We start from the raw sequence: 23821 nt of genomic DNA, 5'->3' as shown, positions 1-23821 counted from the left end.
ACATAGTTATAGTGGCAAGTGCCCAAAATAGGTACACCTACCCAAATGGTACAAGACCCTATCTTTGAAATGAGTCAAAAATAATTAAAATTGAACTATAGATGACGAAGATATCACCAAATCACTTTTCCATGTTTTACGAAAGTGACCCCAAACTTTTGGCCGATACATCATTTTGAGGGGTGACCCCAAACTTTTAGTCGATGACATCAAGGATTAATTTACTTAATAACTTTTTTTCTCGATTTTTTAGCTAAGTTCTGTAAGAAGCAGTAGAAAGCTAATAGAAAATGGGTCATATTACCGCTCTCATCTTAAAATTTGGTCGACCCAACTTCCAGTGACACTGCCGTAAGTTTATATTAATTTTTTAGAAAATTGGGCAACTTTGGGTTAAGTTTACATACAAAATATTTTGAAAAAGTTTCTTTTAAATCATGTTCAAAGTTTCTTTGACGTATTATCTTTTGAATGAAACCTAGGGTTTTGAAATCTGACGCAAATTGGCGGAGATATGGGCCTAAAAAAATACATGTTTTTGAGGAGATGACCCCAAACTTTTGAACGGGAGTGTACCTAGTTACGCCCACAAAATAAACTATCGTATTCAATTTCATTACAATTCCATTCCATGCGTTAGAAGAACCATCGCATATTACAATCTTTTGATCAAAAACCTACATTTTGTCATAATTTTTCGAAATATCGATCAACTTTCTTATTTTTTGGAGTGAAAGGCTCTTCTTCAAAAAGACTTAGAACAACCTTGACATCCGAAAGAAATAATTTGAATAGAGTTTAAAAACTTCAAAAGAAACTCTTGTCCCACTCGAACTTTTGCCCCAGACGAATTTCGCACCAACTCGTCTTCGGGGTTGGCAGCACCCCCTCAGAATGTTATGAAATTTTGTAGGTTTCAAGACTTTACCTTTTCAAGCAACTTTGCGTATTTTGTTTTTTCAAAATTAACCTAGACTAACATTTAAAAAGAGTCAAAGTTCTTTAACCGTTTTTTTTTCACAAAAAATAACTCGAATATGATAAGATGTACAAAAAAGTGATGTATGGGTGACATTTAGAGAATTGTCCAAGCTTTCATGAAAAAATATTTTAAAAATTCTAAATACATTTTTACACGCTAAAAAATATATTTTTAAAATTAAAAGTCAATTTACAGAAAATGCCCACTTTTTTATGTTTTGAAATTTTTTTCCAAGAAAGTCAATATTGTTGCCTAACTTTCCTCCATACATCACAAGATGGGCACTTTTAAGGGAAAAAAGTTTTTCTAACAAAAACTTTTTCATGTTAGTTTTTTTAGCGTGTGGCGCATTAGCCGTTTTTTTCACAAAAAATATAACTCGAATATGATAAGTTGTACAAAAAAGTGATGTATGGGGGTCTTTTAGGGAATTGTCCAAGCTTTCATGAAAACATATTTAAAAAATATAAAAAAATGTTTTACACGCTAAAAAATATCTTTTCAAAATTAAAAGTCAATTTACAGAAAAAGCCCACTTTTTTATGTTTTGAATTTTTTTTCCCAAGAAAGACAATATAGTTGCCTAACTTTCCTCCATACATCACAAGATGGGCACTTTTAAGGAAAAAAAATTAAAAAAAAAACTTTTTCATTTTATTTTTTTAGCGTGTTGTGCATTAACTCGTACAGTAATGTATCCAGAATCCTTATGACAATCCATTAAAACTTAATGGGCTCAACTACTTTTTTAATATCTTAACGTGCTTGACATTGAAAACGTACTTGATATTGGAAAGGGCTCAAGACAAATTTGCTTTTAGGGTTTTATATCAATGAAAACGCTTGTGTATTGATGAAATATGTACATATGTATATGTGTATTCAATTATTTTCTTTTCTACAATATATACATCCTTCTTTTATACATTCTATTGTAACGTTTTTTGAATATTAGATCTTTAGTCTATCTGAAACAAAGTAAACTTTTTTGGATTATCTTTTGAATTCGAAAACTTCTTCGCTTCAATTTGATTTTCAGAAATTGGCACAAATGAATGAAATTTTTGTGTACCAGGTATTGTTTTTACGTGACTGTATGTGTATAGTTCTTCAAGTTCATCCGTCATTTTTGCATATTGTTCATTTGAAATAAAGCAGAAATTCAAAAATGTTATATGTATATCTGACTGTTTAACTGCCCATTCATACAGTTCTCGAGGAGTTGTGATTGTGTTTCCATAATCTCGAGCAAGACTTGCTCGTTTTGCCATTCGCTTGAGAGTACCTCCAACAGCGTCACATGGACCTTTGCCATGTGAAGTTGCGAAGAAGTGCCATTCTGCTTCCAATCCATAATTGGACCGAAAACTGCACAAACTGGCAATTTTTTTTTTTGTTCTTATAATGAGCTGCTGCTCCATCTGACATGAAAGTAATTTTTGAGAAATCAATCGATTGTTTAATGAAATCCAGCAGTTTTGATATAAATAACTGAACTGCTGTTGTATCGTGTGTAAGTACTTCAGATATTATTATAAAGCTCAAGTTTTCCAACTTATTTTCTTTTATGTAGTACACTTCAAAGGGGTGAACGGTAGCTTGAGAATTATTCCAATGGTAACCTTGAGCTGAATTTTGAATGATAAATGAATAATTTTCTGAAAAGTCACAAATTGTTAATACTTCACCCTGTTTAAGAGATTCTTTTTTATCCCGCAAAAATGAGGATTGTTCTTTATAAATGAAATCATGAGTTATAAGCTTATCAACTTTTTCTACAAAATACGGAACAAACTCGTCTATAGTCTTAGTAATAGTTTCCAAATTGCATCGATCAGTGGTTAGCCATTGTTGAAATAAAACCGATTCTTTATCATTCGCTTCTTATAATGATGTTAGTTCACTGGTTCTAGGCACACAATAATACAATTTCAGCAAACAGAATGCTGTTTTAAGCATTCAGATATCAAAACAAGCTGAGAAACAGGTTCTATTCCAGTTGGGATGTAACGCCAAGAAAAAGAAGGCACCCAATCAAACAAAGTTGTAATGCCCATTGAGTGTTATTAAATGGGTATAAGGATTCTTGATACATCCTGTACGAGTTAATGCGCAACACGCTAAAAAAAAAAATAACATGAAAAAGTTTTTGTTAGAAAAACTTTTTTTCCTTAAAAGTGCCCATCTTGTGATGTATGGAGGAAAGTTAGGCAACAATATTGACTTTCTTGGAAAAAAATTTCAAAACATAAAAAAGTGGGCATTTTCTGTAAATTGACTTTTAATTTTAAAAATATATTTTTTAGCGTGTAAAACTGTATTTAGAATTTTTAAAATATTTTTTCATGAAAGCTTGGACAATTCTCTAAAAGTCTCCCATACAACACTTTTCTATAGGTCTTGTCATTTTTGAGCTGCATCGATTTTAAAATTTTTTTCGAAAAAAAGTTAGGCCCTCTTCAAATGTTACTCTTGAAAATTTTCGAAAATTTAAGTATGCAAAGTTGCTTATAAAACCTAGTCTTTGTGCCCACCAAGTTTCATTCGATTCTGAGAGGGTGTTGCCAACCACTGGTCGAGTTGGCGCGAAATTCGTCCCCACCATTTATACTGAGTGATCAATATGGCGGCGGATGGATCAGCAACATTTGTTGTTTACAAATCAATTTCTTGTGTAAATCCTAGCTGCTAGCTACCTGACTCTTGTTCTTCATTCGGAAAGTGAACGCCAAGGCGAACAGACCTCTTATCGGAGCGTAGCTGAGAGTGAATTTTCCGGGTTTTTCTTGCGAAGACGAAAAAGTGAAAAGTAGTTGGTGGAAAGAGTGAAGATTTTGTTAACGAAGAGAACTTGAGGAAAAGTTGAAATAATCAAGAGTGAAGCGGGAAAACTAAATATTCTGAGGACGGCAGCAGGAACAAAAAAGGCGGATAGTGGAGGCGGCTCGGACCCGCCAGACCCAGGAGCACATGGTGGAACAAAGATGGCGGTTGAGACGAGAAATGGAACCAACACACACGCAGAACAAGAGCGAGAGACGTATCTGTACACGGTTCGCGACGAGGCGCCATACCGCGTATACATCGAAGGCACAGGAGATGAACGAATAAACAAATTCGCAGTAGGATCGATGATCAGGAAACTGGAAAAGTACCGAAATCATGTGACGGATCTACGTTATCTGGGACGAAACAAAATCGTAGCGTTTTTCAACAGCTACATTAAGGCAAACCTGTTCGTGGGAGAAGATCGTCTGAAGGAAAGAGGTTACAAAGCGTACGTGCCCCGGCATCTCATCAGTGTGCGAGGAGTGCTGGTCGGAATCCCAACCGACATCTCCGAAGAGGAAATCATGATGGAGATTGAAAGCGAGTATCAAGTGATCGATGTGTATCGGCTGAATCGATTCGTCGATGGAAGGGCCAGACCGACAAACAGAGTGAGTGTGACCTTCAGAGCAAGCCGACTGCCAGAAAAGGTGAAACTTTTCTGTTGCACAAATCGAGTCCGACCATTCATCCAGAAAGTGTTGTTCTGTGGAAAATGTCACCGCTTCAACCACAAAACCAACAACTGCAAAGGACGACAACGATGCTCAAGGTGTTCGGAAGTCCATAACGAGGAAGATGACGACTATAACAACTGCCAAAAACAGGTCAAGTGCTTCTACTGCAAGACTGCCCACAGCACCACGGACAGGAACTGCCCAGAGAGAGACAAGCAGGAACGGATCAAGGGATTGATGGCAAGACAAAACCTAACCTACGTCGAGGCTCGAGAGATGCTGACACCTCGCCTGAACAGCAACATGTACGACTTGCTAGCGGATGGAGTTGAAAACCCAACACCAGCGGAAAGTTTTGCGAAGATGAATGAATTTAACAAAATTCAATAACATATTAACTAGTAAAAATACAAAATCAGCTCCAGGAGAAGATAAAATCTCATACGACATGCTACGTGCATTGTCAAACGAATCAAAACTTTCAATAATTAAGGAAATCAACAAAAACTGGCGAAATTGTACTCTTCCACTTTCACTGAAAACAATAAAAATCGTAGCAATACCTAAACCGGGGAAGGACCAGACAAACATAGATGGGAAACGTCCAATATCACTTGTACCTACAATAACCAAAATAATCAACTCTGCAGTCCTAGAAAAACTACAACACGCAATAGAAACAAACAACATAATTCCAAATACTTCTTTTGGTTTTAGAAAAAACAACTCCACTATAACATGTACAAACTTTGTAATTAACACAATAAAACAAAACAAACGGGAAGGATTTTTAACAGCAGTAATATTTCTAGATCTATCAAATGCTTTCAATAAAGTTGACACAAATATACTAGAACAAATAATGAATAATAATTTAATACCCCTCGAAATTGTAAACTGGGTCACGAACTTTTTAAAAAACAGAAAAATAATATTTAAAACCAGAAATGGGTCCATTGAGAGGTTTGTGTCTAATGGTCTCCCTCAAGGTGACGTACTTTCACCAACGTTATTCAATGTTTATACAGCTCAACTGCACAACATATCGAATGGGGACGTTGTACTTGTGCAATTTGCCGATGACTTCGGTCTCATTATCAAAGCTAAAAATTTGGAAGAATTAAATCATAAAGCTCAGCAGGCTGTGGATAATTTTAAAAATATATTTTTTAGCGTGTAAAACTGTATTTAGAATTTTTAAAATATTTTTTCATGAAAGCTTGGACAATTCTCTAAAAGTCTCCCATACAACACTTTTCTATAGGTCTTGTCATTTTTGAGCTGCATCGATTTTAAAATTTTTTTCGAAAAAAAGTTAGGCCCTCTTCAAATGTTACTCTTGAAAATTTTCGAAAATTTAAGTATGCAAAGTTGCTTATAAAACCTAGTCTTTGTGCCCACCAAGTTTCATTCGATTCTGAGAGGGTGTTGCCAACCACTGGTCGAGTTGGCGCGAAATTCGTCCCCACCATTTATACTGAGTGATCAATATGGCGGCGGATGGATCAGCAACATTTGTTGTTTACAAATCAATTTCTTGTGTAAATCCTAGCTGCTAGCTACCTGACTCTTGTTCTTCATTCGGAAAGTGAACGCCAAGGCGAACGGACCTCTTATCGGAGCGTAGCTGAGAGTGAATTTTCCGGGTTTTTCTTGCGAAGACGAAAAAGTGAAAAGTAGTTGGTGGAAAGAGTGAAGATTTTGTTAACGAAGAGAACTTGAGGAAAAGTTGAAATAATCAAGAGTGAAGCGGGAAAACTAAATATTCTGAGGACGGCAGCAGGAACAAAAAAGGCGGATAGTGGAGGCGGCTCGGACCCGCCAGACCCAGGAGCACATGGTGGAACAAAGATGGCGGTTGAGACGAGAAATGGAACCAACACACACGCAGAACAAGAGCGAGAGACGTATCTGTACACGGTTCGCGACGAGGCGCCATACCGCGTATACATCGAAGGCACAGGAGATGAACGAATAAACAAATTCGCAGTAGGATCGATGATCAGGAAACTGGAAAAGTACCGAAATCATGTGACGGATCTACGTTATCTGGGACGAAACAAAATCGTAGCGTTTTTCAACAGCTACATTAAGGCAAACCTGTTCGTGGGAGAAGATCGTCTGAAGGAAAGAGGTTACAAAGCGTACGTGCCCCGGCATCTCATCAGTGTGCGAGGAGTGCTGGTCGGAATCCCAACCGACATCTCCGAAGAGGAAATCATGATGGAGATTGAAAGCGAGTATCAAGTGATCGATGTGTATCGGCTGAATCGATTCGTCGATGGAAGGGCCAGACCGACAAACAGAGTGAGTGTGACCTTCAGAGCAAGCCGACTGCCAGAAAAGGTGAAACTTTTCTGTTGCACAAATCGAGTCCGACCATTCATCCAGAAAGTGTTGTTCTGTGGAAAATGTCACCGCTTCAACCACAAAACCAACAACTGCAAAGGACGACAACGATGCTCAAGGTGTTCGGAAGTCCATAACGAGGAAGATGACGACTATAACAACTGCCAAAAACAGGTCAAGTGCTTCTACTGCAAGACTGCCCACAGCACCACGGACAGGAACTGCCCAGAGAGAGACAAGCAGGAACGGATCAAGGGATTGATGGCAAGACAAAACCTAACCTACGTCGAGGCTCGAGAGATGCTGACACCTCGCCTGAACAGCAACATGTACGACTTGCTAGCGGATGGAGTTGAAAACCCAACACCAGCGGAAAGTTTTGCGAAGATGACAGCAGGAAAATACACGAAAAGAGCACCCCAGAACACCGGAGCACTGCCGAAGCGAAGGGCAGAGATACCAACGCCGAAGCCACACGACACAACTCAACAGGCAGCAAATGTTAACGAGAAGCGCAAACGAGTGGAAGAAGAACGGATCCGAATCCTGAAGGAAAACAGGACGGACATGTCAACCGACCAGGGAACAGCGCTGCACAACAAGCACGCAGTAACCGACAAGGAACGATGGGAAAGGATTACGGAAGAAGCAAACCAGGCAGCAAACGAGACGGCAGAGCGGAACATGCGCGGAGCATTGATGAATTTCTATTCGGACCTAGTACAGAAGAACGATCTACCTCGAGAGTGGCAAGAAATCATAAAACAAATCTCCAAACAACATTTCAAGCTAGATAACGCAATATTCTAAATCTCAATCTTTTACAACAATGGATTCTTTCAGGTTGATACAGATCAATATACAAAGCTTATCAAAACACAAGGAGGAACTTCAGAGGTCGCTGATTGGAGGTGACTATTCGGCGGCCTTACTATCGGAAACATGGACAGATTCGAACCAAGAGCATTCTAGTAAGTACCATATATCGCGATACCACAGGTTTTTTTATTCAAGGGAAGATAATTACGGAGGGACAGGAATTTATTTGAGCCAGGATTGGGGTTACTCAGAAATAGAGTTCCCGACTTTATCGAGAGAAACACAGGTGGTAGGAATAAGAATAGTACGCTTGGACATGGTTATAGTTTCGGTATACATAGCACCGTCTATAACCCCACAAAACTTAGAAGACGACTTAACAAAGATTTTAGAAACAACTAAAACGTATAAGAAGGTTATTGTGGGTGGTGATATTAACGGGCACCATACGACCTGGGGTAACGATTATGACGACAGGAAAGGCGAAATAATTATGGACAAAATCAATGATTACAACGTTATTCTACTTAATGACGGATCGAAGACCTATTTTCCAATAGAATTAAATAAAAAGCCTTCATCGATTGATATTTCCTTTTGCTCTCCGGAAATGTACAACAACATAACATGGAAAACCTTAGATTACAATGTCGGTAGCCATCACATAGCAATAGAACTAAATTACTCAACAGATAATCACACAAATAGAGAGGAATATATTTTTAATTACAAGAAAATAAAACAACAGATTGGGGAACTAGATCCACAGAGAAACAGACGTCACACTCTCATTGCTTCCCATCGATCACCTTTTTAACGGTTGATTCAAATATTCAGTAGTAGGTCGATCTACCACTCGCGGCGCTGGTATCGTTTTTGCTCCTGTTTGACGTTTGCTCACTACCGCCATCTAGTGGCGGCCCGGCCAAACACAATACGTTTAGCATTGGGCGATTACGTTTTTGTAACGGTGTTTTTTAATGAATTTTGTTCTAAGTGTTACGTCTGTTTCTCTGTGCTAGATCTATCAGGCATTACTGATTACAATGATTTTCAAGAAAAAGTAGATAAGATTTTTAAAAGCAACAAAATTAAAAACAAACGCTGTCCAAAATACTGGTGGTCAAATAAAGTAGAGGAAGCATGGGGAAATAAAAACAAAACTAGAGCAGACTATAATAAACAGTCATCACAAGCTAACCTTCTAAAATTTAAAAAAGCACAGGCTATTTTTGAAAAAGCTAAGAAAGAAGAAAAAGCAAATAAATTTAGGGAATTTGTGGAAAGCATTGATCCATCGTTAAACTCTTCTCAACTTTGGAACAAAATAAATAGACTTACCGGAAAAAATAGAAAAAAACTTAACAATAACATAATAATAGAGGATGATAACTTAGCAAATCAGTTTTTGGACAAACATTTTGGCAAAAGCCAATTTGTGATAGTCGAAGGGTACTACGGAAGCGTAAATTATAACATAATGAATTTAACAAAATTCAATAACATATTAACTAGTAAAAATACAAAATCAGCTCCAGGAGAAGATAAAATCTCATACGACATGCTACGTGCATTGTCAAACGAATCAAAACTTTCAATAATTAAGGAAATCAACAAAAACTGGCGAAATTGTACTCTTCCACTTTCACTGAAAACAATAAAAATCGTAGCAATACCTAAACCGGGGAAGGACCAGACAAACATAGATGGGAAACGTCCAATATCACTTGTACCTACAATAACCAAAATAATCAACTCTGCAGTCCTAGAAAAACTACAACACGCAATAGAAACAAACAACATAATTCCAAATACTTCTTTTGGTTTTAGAAAAAACAACTCCACTATAACATGTACAAACTTTGTAATTAACACAATAAAACAAAACAAACGGGAAGGATTTTTAACAGCAGTAATATTTCTAGATCTATCAAATGCTTTCAATAAAGTTGACACAAATATACTAGAACAAATAATGAATAATAATTTAATACCCCTCGAAATTGTAAACTGGGTCACGAACTTTTTAAAAAACAGAAAAATAATATTTAAAACCAGAAATGGGTCCATTGAGAGGTTTGTGTCTAATGGTCTCCCTCAAGGTGACGTACTTTCACCAACGTTATTCAATGTTTATACAGCTCAACTGCACAACATATCGAATGGGGACGTTGTACTTGTGCAATTTGCCGATGACTTCGGTCTCATTATCAAAGCTAAAAATTTGGAAGAATTAAATCATAAAGCTCAGCAGGCTGTGGATAATCTAAGTTCAGAGATGGAAAAACTTAAGTTTACCGTCAATTCAGAAAAAACCAAAGCAATATTATTCCAGAACAGCAATAACATAATAAACATCAAAATAGATAACCAATTAATAGAAACGGTAAGACACCATACTTATCTAGGAATAACGTTAGACAGATTCCTCAGTTTTGGCGCCCATATCAAACAAACTAAAAACAAAATTAACGAGAGATTAAATATGCTAAAAGTGATAAGTGGCATCAAGAACGGTAGCCACCCACAAACTATGATAACTATTTACCAATCCCTAATAAGAAGCACCGCGGAATATGGCGCGTCCATTTTCAATAATTCTAAAAAAACCAACAGGAAAACCTTACAAACTGCTACAAATTCTGCGCTTAGAAGAATAACCGGTTGCACTCGTTCCACTCCACTAAATACCTTAATAGCAATATCTGGTCAAGAACCAATTGAACTTCGTCATCAATACAGTACAACAAAAGAAATAATCCGGTACTTCCACAGTAAGAATATTGTTTACGAACAAATTGCGTCGACAGACTTTGAAACCATACCCGAAGAGAAATTGTCCTATTTAGAAAAAGTATATTTAGATAACCAAGATCTTATCAACAGTATTTCTCCTTTAGAAAAGCTATCACTACAACCATGCAATTTAAAAATAGAATGTGATATAGAGCTAATAACGGTCAAAAAATCAGAATTAAACCCAATCCGCCTCAAACAGGCTTCATTATGTATAATGAACGGAAAATACAAAAACAAACCTAGGATATTTACCGACGCATCAAAAATTGAAAACACATGCGGTGTAGGTATATACAATGAATATTTGGGAACGAGACAGGCGGTTAAACTTCTAAACGAAACGTGTATAACTACAGCAGAACTAATCGCTATCGATTTAGCACTAAATAATATAAATGAGAATCAAATATACAATGCAGTAATATACACTGATTCTAAATCAGCATGTAAAATACTACAAAACGCAGGTAAGCAAGCTAAAAATTCAAAACTTATAAATGAAATGATATGTAAAATCGTGCGCTGGGGTGTTGCTATACAGTGGATACCCAGCCACGTTAACATTAGGGGTAACGAAATCGCGGACTCATTAGCAAAACACGCAATTGACGGAACTATAACCATGTCCAACGTTATACTGATCAAAGATGCTTTTGTGATTCTTAACAACAAACTACTAGAAAAGGTTAACCTGTGGTATCGCGACTATGTTGAAATCGAGGGTAAAGGAATTAAGTTCTACAATTTCCAAAATGTAATTGAAAAGAGACCGTGGTTTTTCAATACGGATCTGTCTGGGACCGAGGTAAGGCTGTTGAATAGATTACTATCTGGTCACGACTATTCGAAGTCCTGGATTGCTAAAATGAAGTTAGCTGACGATCCTGATTGTGCAATATGCCAAGAACCTGAAACAGCAGAACATGTCGTATTGTTCTGTAGTAGATTTGTGAGAATCCGTGCAATGTACTCCTTCGAATGTAAATTTAAATCTTTGCTTGATTTGTTCCAATCAAAAGACCTTGCTACATTCAAAGAAGTAGTGAAATTCTTAAAACAAATAAAACTAGAATTGTAATTCAAATCAATATATCGATGTGAAACGCATGGTTTGCAAATGCTGGTAAGCCCCAACAATACTGTCCGAGCGACAATAAAATCAATCACAGGGCAATATAGTCTCAGTCACTCAGCCCTCCCCTCGAACTGTTGCAATGGCAGTTCAAATAGAAGGAAGAAGAAGAAGACTCTTGTTCTTATTGAATTCTGTGTCGTACAGCAGTAGGGGGAGGCGGGGCAGTATGGACACCCTAAGGTTTTTGCCAACTTTACCTGGCAAGATGCCATAAAAGTTTAATTTTTTGATACATGTATACTTTTTTAAGTCTCTTTAGCATCTATTGCACACGAGTGTAAACGAAAAACTTGATTTATCCACTTCAAAAAATGTTTTAAAAAATGTTACTATTTCATGACCGTCTTGAAACATACGGGGAGAATGGACATAATGAGACTTTTACGAATTTCGTACATTATTTACACCTATAAAGGTATTTCATTACAAAACAACTACTATGGATGAATAATTCCCCAAAATGAACTTTTGTTTAGATAATTTAAATTCATACTGTTTTGGATAAAGCTTTGTTTCCACCGCAGTAGCCTGCAGTAGGCCCGACTTCCGCTGATGATACGCCTCCGAATGTCACGGCTCACGTTGTTGTCAGCCGTCAGTAAGGATCCGAGGTAGACGAATTCCTCCACCACCTCGAAAGTATCCCCGTCTATCGTAACATTACTACCCAGACGGATCCGGTCGTGCTCGGTACCGCCTACCAGCATGTACTTTGTTTTTGAGGCATTAACCACCAGTCCGACCTTTGCTGCTTCGCGTTTCAGGCGGGTTTACAGCTCTGTCACCATTCCAAATGTTCTTCTGGCAATAATGTCCATGTCGTCCGCAAAGCACACAAATTGTCCGGATTATGTGAAAATCGTTCCCCGGCTATTGAGCCCGGCTCGTCGCATCACACCTTCCAGAGCGATGTTGAAGAGTGGGCATGAGAGTCCGTCACCTTGTCGCAGTCCCCGGCGAGATTCGAATGAACTGGATAGTTCACCCGAAACCCTTACGCAGTTTTGGACACCGTCCACCGTTGCTTTAATCAGTCTAGTCAGCTTCCCAGGAAAGCCGTTTTCGTCCATGATTCTCCATAGCTCTGCGCGGTCAATACTGCCGTATGCCGCTTTGAAGTCGATGAACAGGTGATGCGTTGGGACCTGGTATTCACGACATTTCTGGAGGATTTGCCGTACGGTAAAGATCTGGTCCGTTGTCGACCGGCCGTCCATGGAGCCGCCTTGATAACTTCCCACGAATTCATTCGTTTTAGGTGACAGACGACGGAAGATGATCTGGGATAGCACTTTGTAGGCAGCATTCAAAATAGTGATCGCTCTGAAGTTCTCACATTCCAAATGGTCGCCTTTCTTGTGAATGGGGCAGATTACCCCTTCCTTCCACTCCTCCGATAGCTGTTCGGTTTCCCAGATCCTGACTATCAGCCGATGCAGACAGGCGGCCAACTTTTCAAGGCCCATCTTGATGAGTTCAGCTGCGATACCATCTTTACCAGCTACTTTGTTGGTTTTGAGCTGGTGAATGGCATCCTTAACTTCCCTCAGTTCATTTCCGGGAGCTGGTTCATTTCCGTCCTCCGCTGCACTGGCGTCGTCGTTTCCTCCGTTGTCGTGCGCTCCCGTGCCGAGGTTCTCCACGCCGTTCAGGTGCTGATCGAAGTGCTGCTTCCACCTTTCGATCACCTCACGTCCGTCCGTCGAGAGGCTTCCGTCTTTATCCCTGCATATTTCGGTTCGCGGCACGAAGCCGTTGCGGGATGCGTTGAGCTTCTGGTAGAACTTCCGTGTTTCTTGGAAACGGCACAGCAGTTCCATTTCTTCACACTCCGTTTCTTCCAGGCGGCGCTTTTTCTCCCGAAAGAGGCGGGTCTGCTGTTTTCGCTTCTGTTTGTAACGTTCCACGTTCTATCGAGCCCCTTGCTACAGCATTACCGCTCTCGCTGCGTTCTTCTCCTCCAAAACCGTTCTGCACTCTTCGTCGATCCATTCGTTCCGTCGATTCCGTTCCACGTACCCGATGGTGCTCTCGGCTGTGTCGTTGATGGCTGCTTTTACTGTACTTCAGCAGTCCTCTAGAGGGGCCTCATCGAGCTCGCCCTCGTCTGGCAACGCGGCCTCGAGATTCAGCGCATATGCTGAGGCGACATCCGATTGCTTCAGTCGCTCTAGGTTGTCAAATTTGCAAGTAAACGATAACAGTTAGAAGTTTGGCGTCAAAGAACGAATTGTAGAGTGGAACAGGGGCCACAACTTTGCCAAAGAAAGAATTTTAATTTATTACGCATGTTTCAAAGATAATTGACATAAACAAATTAAAACACACTTTTTTTAGCTATTTCGCTCTAGAAAACTTAGTTATTTAACTAAACCAATCGATTCAAAGATGCCATTTGAGAGAAAATTCAATAATCTTTCGAATAAGGGCAAAAAAAAAACTACGATAAGTTTGACCATTTTAAAGTTACAGCCAGTTAAGGCAATAAGAGCAAAAACATGGGGAGTTCGATAACTACGTAACGGTTGAGATTTGACCATATGCGTAGAACAATTTTTTTCACCATTTATGGTCCTCTATCACCCTTTAAAAAGTTTGCACTCAGGAACCTAACACCCTATATACCCTTAATGTCCCAGTAGCCGCTCATGTTCCAATAGCCGCTCACGAGCGTAGAAAACAAAATTCCCTGCAAAAATACGATCTTTAATTTTCCACGGATATTCAAAATATGCGTGCTGAATTATACACGGATGAAGACAATCATACATATTTATGCCAATAAACATCATTTTCAAGACGGTGAGCGGCTACTGGTACACTGACAGTATATATATATATTTATATATATAAGATACCAAAAACTTGATCTTTTGAGGAAGGCTTCGAAAGAAAGTCACTCAAAACTTTTATATTTCTACCAAATTTTTCAATTTCCGGAGTTCTAAAAATTTTGATTAAGACTTTGAAATTATTATTTTAATTTTTTAGGATTCTGCTTATAGTTCGATTCGGGAGTCGAAATATCATTTTGACTTACGTCACTATCGTATTTTTTTACATTATTTTAAGATTTTCAACCCCAAACATGATCATTTTCGTATCGCAAAAAATCTGCGAAAATTGATAATTCCTGCTAATTCTGAAAACCCCTTTTTGAGTTGTGTGCCTCTTGCAAAAATGCAAAAAATAGCCCTTCCTTGTCACAGTCAGCCATCCTGACTTGTTACCCATTTAATTTATTTTTTTTCCTAAAATTTGGTAAACTATGTACAGGGGATAGACAAAATGATCGGGACTGGCAAAATTTTCACTTTCCGAAAAATGTTCAACTAACTGTAACTTTTCGAAAAGTGCATCGAATATTCTCAAATTTTTACTGTAAGTTCTTCAACTAGTTGTGAATCAGTGGACAACATTTGGAAAAGATCGGACAATTCTTCACGAAGTTATAAAGATTTTTTAAAAAGATAAAATTATCCTATAGCCAACTTTGAGCTGTTATACCTCCGGATTCAATAAACCGATTGCAATAAAATTTTGACCATTCATGACTTATATAATGAACTCTGGAAAACATTTGACTTAACTTAAAATTTTTAACAAGCGAAAAAGTTATAGCGATTTTATTTTTTCACGATTTTTTAGTAAATTGGTCTATTTTTAATATGCATCCCATTACTTTTTCAATTTATTAACGGCTTTGTTGTTACTTTCCCACAAAACGCATTTATACAGGGTGTTAGGTTCCTGAGTGCAAACTTTTTAAAGGGTGATAGAGGACCACAAATGGTGAAAAAAATTGTTCTACGCATATGGTCAAATCTCAACCGTTACGTAGTTATTGAACTCTCCATGTTTTTTACTCTTATTGCCTTAACTGGCTATAACTTTAAAATGGTCAAACTTATGACAGTTTTTTTACTCTTATTCGAAAGATTATTGAATTTTCTATCAAATGGCATCTTTGAATCGATTAGTTTAGTTAAATAACCAAGTTTTCTAGAGCAAAGTAGCTAAAAATAGTTTGTTTTTATTTGTTTATGTCAATTATCTTTGAAACATGCGTAATAAATTAAAATTCTTTCTTTAGCAAAGCTGTGGCCCCTGTTCCACTCTACAACTCGTTCTTTGACGTCAAACTTCTAACTCTTATCGTTTTCTTGCAATTTTGATTTAAATGTGCGGCACAGTGCGCAAAAAAGTGCTTACCATGACGATTTCAAATTTATGATCTGAAATGCGACGTTCAAATCGAAATTGCAAGAAAACGATAAGAGAAAGAAGTTTGATGTCAAAGAACGAATTGTAGAGTGGAACAGGGGCCACAACTTTGCCAAAGAAAGAATTTCAAATTATTACGCATTTTTTCAAAGATACTTGACAAAAACAAATTAAAACACACAACTTTTAGACTATTTGCTCTATAAAACTTAGTTGTTTAACTAAACCAATCGGTTCAAAGATGCCACTTGATAGAAAATTCAATAATCTTTCGAATAAGGGTAAAAAAACTGCGATAAGTTTGACCATTTTAAAGTTATAGCCAGTTAAGACAATAAGAGTCAAAAACATGGGGAGTTCAATAACTACGTAACGGTTGAGATTTGATCATATGCGTAGAACAATTTTTTTCACCATTTATGGTCCTCTATAACCCTTTAAAAAGTTTGCACTCAGGAACCTAACACCCTGTATATAAGTCAATTAGAGGGAAACTAAATGAACTATAATTTGCATCTTGAATTTTGAAACGATGTTGATGTTTTGGATAATTTGGTGTTTTATTAGAAAAATAATCTAATCGTTATAATTTTCTTCCGTGTTAAGAATATTAAGTAAAGTCGATGGTTTATCATAGTTCATTATATAAGTCATTAATGGTCAAAATTTCATTACATTCGGTTAATTGAATCCGGAGATATAACAGCTCAAAGTTGGCTATCGGATAATTTTACCATTTTCAAAAATCTTTATAACTTTGTGAAGAATTCTCCGATCTTTTCCAAATTTTGTCCACTGATACACACTAGTTGAATAACATACAGTAAACATTTGAGAATATTTGATGCAATTTTCGAAAAGTTACAGCTAATTGAACATTTTTTGAAAAGTGAAAATTTTGCCTGTCCCGATCATTTTGTCTATCCCCTGTACATACTTTATTGAACAAATTTAAATGTTTTTTACTGCAATCCTCCAGTAATTTAAAATTTTTGTTATGTTTCTCAAAAAGCATTTTTAAGAAGCTTTTTTCGGATTACAGTGAGGGTTCGCTCGTTGGGTCACGACTGCGCCCCGATTAGCGAATCGTGTTCGTTCGTTGGGGCAACTGACAACCCTAATAAAAATATATTATACACTGGCGATTTAGTGAATGATTGTATCATTCCATGTATGATCAACATGATAGCCCGAAAGGGTTGTTAAGCACGTTGTATCATATTTTTCTATTAGGGAACTGATCAAAATGCTGTACACACACGCAAGTGACGAGAAATACGTCACGAAACACTCACATACTTGCACAAACGATCTGTATATAGGAGCTGCAATGCGACGGCGATCAGACGTCAAACTCGTTTTGACATCGATTTTGACATTGACAGTGCTTTTTAGTTGGGTTTTGCTCCAACCAGTGAACATTCAACTATCAAGACAGCCCATCTAACGAGCCGCCAACGAACGAATCGGAACTGTATAAGAAAACAATACATTAAAGGCTTTTCAACGATTTATACCCTCAGCGTACCAATAGCCGCTTGTGTTAAAATAGCCGCTCACGAGCTTAGAAATGAAGCGAAGACTACTTTATCAAGAAGACATGCAACTTTGTTATTTTCCGATACTAACAGCAAGCGTCACCGACGGCACCGCTGGTGAGCTAAGGTGGTACCTTTGTGTAAAAGTGTAAAAGTGTATTGGTGCGAGTATGAAAATTTGCACACACTATCATGAATAGTGCCACCTTCATCCGGGGTGGCGCTGCTAGCAGTGACTTCCGATTTTCAGCAGTGCTGCATGTCTTCTTGATAATGTGGTCTTCAAATGAAGTTTACTTGCAAAAATACAATGTTTTTATCACGGTTATTTAAAATATGCGTGCCGAATTACAGTTGCACGGAGAGGATTGCACATATTTATGTCAATAAACATACGATTCATGACGGTGAGCGGCTACTGGTATTTGAAGTTTTGAACTGAAAGTGGTACAATCATACAAATTATTTGTTAAAAGTTGCTGGTGCACCGCGACATTTTTGAAAATTTAAAAAGGCGCCGCGTAACCAAACAGTTTGGGAACCTCTGTCGTACAGAACCAAACGTGCCATTTTCTGGAAAATTCAGATGCGCTTAGTGTCTAAGCCTTAGACCCGGTAGGTAGAAACTTTCGAACAAATTGTGTGTTTGAATTGAGGAGATTTTGTTTGCAGCGGGAAATCTTCCGGATCCGGTGTATGTCGCCGTAGACATTGAGAATGTTTAAATTTGAAGTCATTGCAAAAGAAAAAAATCTACTTATAGAACAAAGTATGAGCGAAGACTACTTTATGTTTCATGATCACCAAATTTCTCAAATCGATTATTTACCAAAACAATTAAATTTACCTTTATATCAAAACATCAAGTCGAAGCATTCCATTAAATCAGTGAATGCTGGCCGAACTTGAATCGATTCGATAACATCGATGTTTGAGCCAAGTATGACCATTGATAAGTCCAATACCTACTGCAGTTTTCCATGCGACAGCCGAAGTATAGTTTGCAATTGGCTAGTGTATTAGAATGGGTTCAAATCCCACCGGTTGCAAGATGTTTAGGACAATTTTACGATAGTTACATCTTATTTTGGCTGACACCTCTAACTACTGATATTGACTAAAATGACTCAAAGTAATAAAAATAATAATTAGAATATGGTCGGTGTCTCATAATAGTATGTTTTCTTCAGCTACGATGTTTCAAAACGGTTTGGATAGGAGGAATAATGGTCATTCGACAATGGTGCACATTAGGGTGGCCCACACTTATATGAAAAACAAAAATTTTGAAAAATGCCAAGTCTTACCTCCCAAATCAGTTGTTTTGGACTACCAGAATCTAGGTTCAAAATTTGAGCAAAATCGGTTGAGCCTAAGGGGGCGCTCAAAACGCTTGAAGTTTGTATGGGAAAACTTGGCCAAATGTATGCAGAAATTTTAAGTTTTCGAATATTGCCGCTAGGTGGCGCTGTAAGCGTTCAATTATCAAACCCTTTGGTATTATTGTAGGTGACTATATGTCAAAGAACTTTGTCGAAGACCGCGAAGTGATCCTACAGCTGTATAAAAAGTTATACCCTACGCAAAGTGAGGCAAAGTATTGAGATTTCATTATTGATATTATTCCTTTACATGTATTGGAAAAACAACAAAAAAGTTTATCCTCACTTTACCTAGGGTATAACTTTTTTCACAGACGTTGGATCACTTTGCGGTCTTCGACAAAGTTGTTTGGCATATAGTCACCTACAATAATACCAAAGGGTTTGATAATTGAGTGCTTACAGCGCCACCTAGAGGCAAAATTCGAAAATTTAAAATTTCTGCATACATTTGGCCAAGTTTTCCCATACAAACTTCAAGCGTTTTGAGCGCCCCCTTAGGATCAACCGATTTCGCTCAAAATTTGAACGTAGCTTCTGGGAGTCCTAACCTACTGATTTGGGAGGTAAGACTTGGCATTTTTAGGAATTTTTGTTTTTCATATAAGTGTGGGCCACCTTAGTGCACATTGGTCATAAAAAAATGTTACAAATTGATTTATTACCTTCATACCAAAGAATAAAAATAGAAAGAATAGGGCACTTGCTGGCTTTGTTTAGTGTGCCCAACAGACCCATTTGATTTTGCTGTGAAACGTTTCGTAACGCGATTCTCATTACAAAGCGTTACCAGCAAAATCAAAGGGTCTGTAGGGCACACTAAACAAAGCCAGCAAGTGCCCTTGCCTCTTATTGCCTTGTTCTATGTAAACGTCAAACGATACGACAAGTGGCGTTCTCTAAGCGTATCAAAGTGGAAGATCTCTGTAAAAGTGTTCGTGATTTGTCATAAAAGAAGATGGCTTTTATCTGCAGATAGCGCTGCGGTAGTGTTCAAGAGCATTAGCTGAGTAGGCATTCTTGATATTCTTATTCTTTGATCATACATTATTTTTACAATTATTAAATTTAATTTTATAAATAATTTTAGTTTCTTATTTATATTTTCCTTTTTCTTTATGTTTGATTTAGAAACCGTATGACCGATTTGATCGCATGTTGAATAATATTCAGCTAATGGAGAATACTGCCATGGGTGTATCATCAAGATCAAACGCGTCAACTATTTCAAAAGCAAACATAATTAACTGCCGTTTGCCAGAGGATACTCATCAAGCTCCAGAAGCTAGTTTGTCTGCTCCAGTGTCAAAAACCACCAGTACAAGCGGAAGGCATGCTTGTCAAAGTCATGCATATGATGCCCTTTCGTCTTCTGCCAGGACTCGCAAACGGGAACGAGATTGGGACAGCCAACACCGAAACATTCTTTCTATCAGTACAAATAGAAGTAACTCGCCGCTAGCGGTGGATTTGAACTTAGCCACATCTTCCAACGATGCCAACCCATCGAAAAATTGGGTGGGAATATTAAATCTCGATAGAACCAACGTGCCATCGACGTCGAAGGATTACCAAAACCATATTGCACATGATACTCATTTTTGGACAAACGTATTTTTTCCATCCACAAGTGCGGAAGGTGTTGGACCGGCACACCAGCAACATAAAATGGAACAAGACATCGGAAATCAGCTTGATACCCAGGAAAACGCGTCATCGACATCCGTGCAACCGGCTTCCTCCAACAGTGATCCTGCATGCTCGCAATCAGACGTTAGCCGGTTTACTGTACATTATTTGAACAAACTAAAGAAGATTAAAAAAAGTTCCCTCAATAGGAACAGAGATTTCGATAATGTGAGTAAATCGGCATTCTAAATTGGTGGCTTGAAAAGTATGATTTTCATTATATTAGGTACTTCATTATGTTAGGTCAACCGTATCATTTTACAAAGTGTCTAGAGGTTTATTGAACTGCTAGGCACCTCAATTAGCTAGTTTTGCCGTAATTAATTTCATATGATAGTTAAACTATTCGATAAGCATATCTGCAAATTGCAAAAAAAAAAGTAAAATTTGACATTTCTTTGGCATATCTGTATGTACAATCAAACAGCAATACTGCAAGTCAAAACAAGAACGCAATAGGCAGGCAGTGCAAAATTTTACCAGTTATCGAGTTTTTAATAAAACTGGGTGGGTAACTAAAGAAAGTAAAGACCGTTCCTATTTGCAGCATTTACAGCTCACCGGCGATCATTCATGTTTCGTTTCTGTCTCTTTCAGGTTATTAATGAAAGCGCACGGAATACATCTACATCATCTCAGCTCAACATAAACGAAAGGTTTGTTCTACACTGATTATAATAGAATAACTTTGGTATTTTCAGCAGAGTATTATTTTGTTTATTATGAGTATTTTTTTAGTTTGGGAAGAAAAGAATTATAACCTATTTCGAGTTCAATAGGTTTGCAGTTCACACACCATGACGAAAAAAATAGTTCTGAAAAGCAACATAAGTTTCCTACCTACCTAACAAAATATTTTATTTGTCTTTTCAGCTTGTCTGATGAGTAGGTTTGCCATGAAATAACAACATCAAAGCGGAAATAAGAACTGAATTAAAGATTTTATTCGTACTTTTATAAAAACTATACTTAGCTAGTCTGAAATACGTAGTTGCAATTTCAAAACATCGTAATACGTCATATACTCTCGACATTAGACAAAATTTATTGACTGAATTCGTAACATTCGGAAATGAACTGATATTATAAACAGTCATCCTATTGAAATTAAATGTTTTAAATAATCAAAAAAATATGGTTTGGAATAATTAAAAACGTATGTTTTTATGCATTTATGATGACATCCTATAGGGATCTTTGATTAACCTAACAAACGAACGATAACGCGATGCTAAAAAGTTTTATTATTTGATTTCATATAAAAGACATCGTTGGGGTAGGCGAAGCGGAATTTTCTTCCAGCACACAACATTAGTACTTCTTTATGAACGACGTATTAACCGTCTCGCGTCTATATGGAGGAGCACGAAGCGTTTGCAGACAACGACAGTTCACTAGGCCTTTGGATAGGATAGAGCACGTAATCCTCAGAAACAGTTCACCAGCCGTGCACGGAGCATGTCGTCCAGTAAGACACTGTTGCCTACTGACTCAGAAGGTTACGGTAGAAGGTGTGAAAGTTTTGGTTTTGTTGTATGGCCCATTCTATTTGTTCTTTTGTTTTGCCATGTCAAGATTTAAAGCATGTTATTGTTCAGATAATTGTTATGCCCAGTAATTCAGTAATCTGTGGGTGTGTCTATGATCTGTAAGATGGTTGATGTGTTTGTTATGTTCATTTTTGTTGTTCTTCATTTTAGTATTTTATTTTATTTTATTGATGCACAAGGGGGTCATGGTGTCATGGGGCCAAGTCTCCAATGCAAGTTCAAGAATTCACATCGTCATAATACACCGTGGAATTTGGGAGTAGGCATTGCAACCTCTTTAGCCATGTGGCTTTTAAGTTTTGCGTGGCCTTAAGGATGAGGAAAGGTGGATTTTGCGTATTGAGCTGTGAAAGAATGCGGTGTTAATTAAATAGTCAACGTTATTTACCTTTGCGTATTTTCACACAAAATGAACAAGTTTGACGATATGATGCTTGATTTTCAGTGAACTATAGTATACTGCATGCTTATTTAACCAGCCACTTGTCATCCAAATACTACCCCACAGTAAAAAAGCGAGCCAACATCTCTGACCCCATTGTGCGTTGAACCCCATTTTGACAGCAAAATTTGTAAACAGTAAACTTTTCTGGACCAACACTTGAAAAGCGCGTAATATTTTCCTCAACAAAAAAGAAAATTTTCGAAAATACTAGAGAAATTATGAAAAAATCTAATTCTCTTAGCTGAAATATGTTACAATAAATAAAAACGTATTCAAATTAGGCCGCAATTGGTGATGTAAAGAACTTTTTTTGTTAAAGAAAAAATATCACTCGTAAACTGCGCCTAAATCAAATGTTTGACCTGAAACAGATGATGACTTCAAAAACATGGCCGCATCGCAGCTGGTTGTATTTAACCGCTGAAGCTCAAAAGTGCTTCCTTGAGTGTTCGCCACATATTCGCGATTCTAGCTGATGGAAATAGCGTTTTTCTGGCGAAGCTCTCACTGAAACATTCGTTTTGGAAGCAGCATAAAACGAAGAACTGGCTGGCATGTCTACTTGTGCTGCTGCTGCTCAGAAATGCTTTCACCTTGACTTTTGCAAAGTTTTCACCTTACCTACCTCTTCAATCATCCTTATAACGATGCTCTGCACCGAGCTCCTGGCATAAATCGTAAATATCGGGAGAAATCTCCCAAATAAACCTCCAAGATTCGTTTTCGGTTTCAAAAGTTTGGATCGTTGTAAATTTCTGGCGAAAATAACAAAACATTGCTCTGTCAAATGCGATGCCGTAATACCTTTGCTTAGCTTTACCCATCGATACCGAACAGAACGATAAAGGTGTCTCGTGATCAATCTCTGTGTTTCCATACCAATGTGCAACGTTACGTTGGTATCGAAAATTGAATAGGGGAACTTACGTATTTTCGGCAGTTTTGTTCTCTTCGTCACGGGGTTTTTTTTGAAACCCATTGATCTCAGATTTGGCCTCAAATGCTGAGTTATATGCCCAAATTTCGGGCAATTTGTCTAACAAAAACCCCCCATGACGAAGAGAACAAACCTGCCGATAATACCATTCGTCACCCTATATTCCGATAAATATTCGTGAAGAAAAACAAAGTTCTAGCGACAACATAAAATTAAACGAAATGTTGATAAATTTCGGTAAGGATTTTTTTTTGCAATTTCTCATCGTAATAGGCTGTTTTACCTCACGCAAATCTACCAGGAAAAGGCCTACTTTCCCACACTAAATTAACAGTGCGGTAATGGTTCATTACAGCACTGATTTGCGTTGCGTAATGAACCATTACAGCACTGTTTTCAATTTTGATCAACTTCTTGTGCTTTCTGGATGCAAGTTTGAAAAATTGTGACAAGTGCACAGTATAAC

The 23821-nt window shown here is 37.6% G+C and overlaps 1 protein-coding gene across 2 annotated transcripts in view; it reads left to right on the top strand.

Moving 5' to 3' along the window:
* The window catches only part of LOC109414473 (E3 ubiquitin-protein ligase TRIM37), a 52533-nt gene extending 30955 nt beyond the window's left edge, over positions 1-21578 (top strand). The window contains exons 12-14 of one of the 2 annotated variants that reach the window (XM_029872315.2): positions 19866-20591; positions 21021-21079; positions 21297-21578. In XM_029872315.2, the coding sequence (XP_029728175.2) occupies positions 19866-20591; positions 21021-21079; positions 21297-21312 (801 nt within the window). In that variant the 3' untranslated portion in view covers positions 21313-21578. The remainder of the gene's footprint in view (positions 1-19865; positions 20592-21020; positions 21080-21296) is intronic. The other variant, XM_029872317.2, reaches the window with a different exon arrangement.
* Positions 21579-23821: the final 2243 nt, after the last annotated feature.

The sequence above is a fragment of the Aedes albopictus genome, chromosome 2, assembly GCF_035046485.1.
Source record: "Aedes albopictus strain Foshan chromosome 2, AalbF5, whole genome shotgun sequence".
Lineage (NCBI taxonomy): Eukaryota > Metazoa > Arthropoda > Insecta > Diptera > Culicidae > Aedes > Aedes albopictus.
This window is presented reverse-complemented; position numbering and strand designations above follow the sequence as displayed.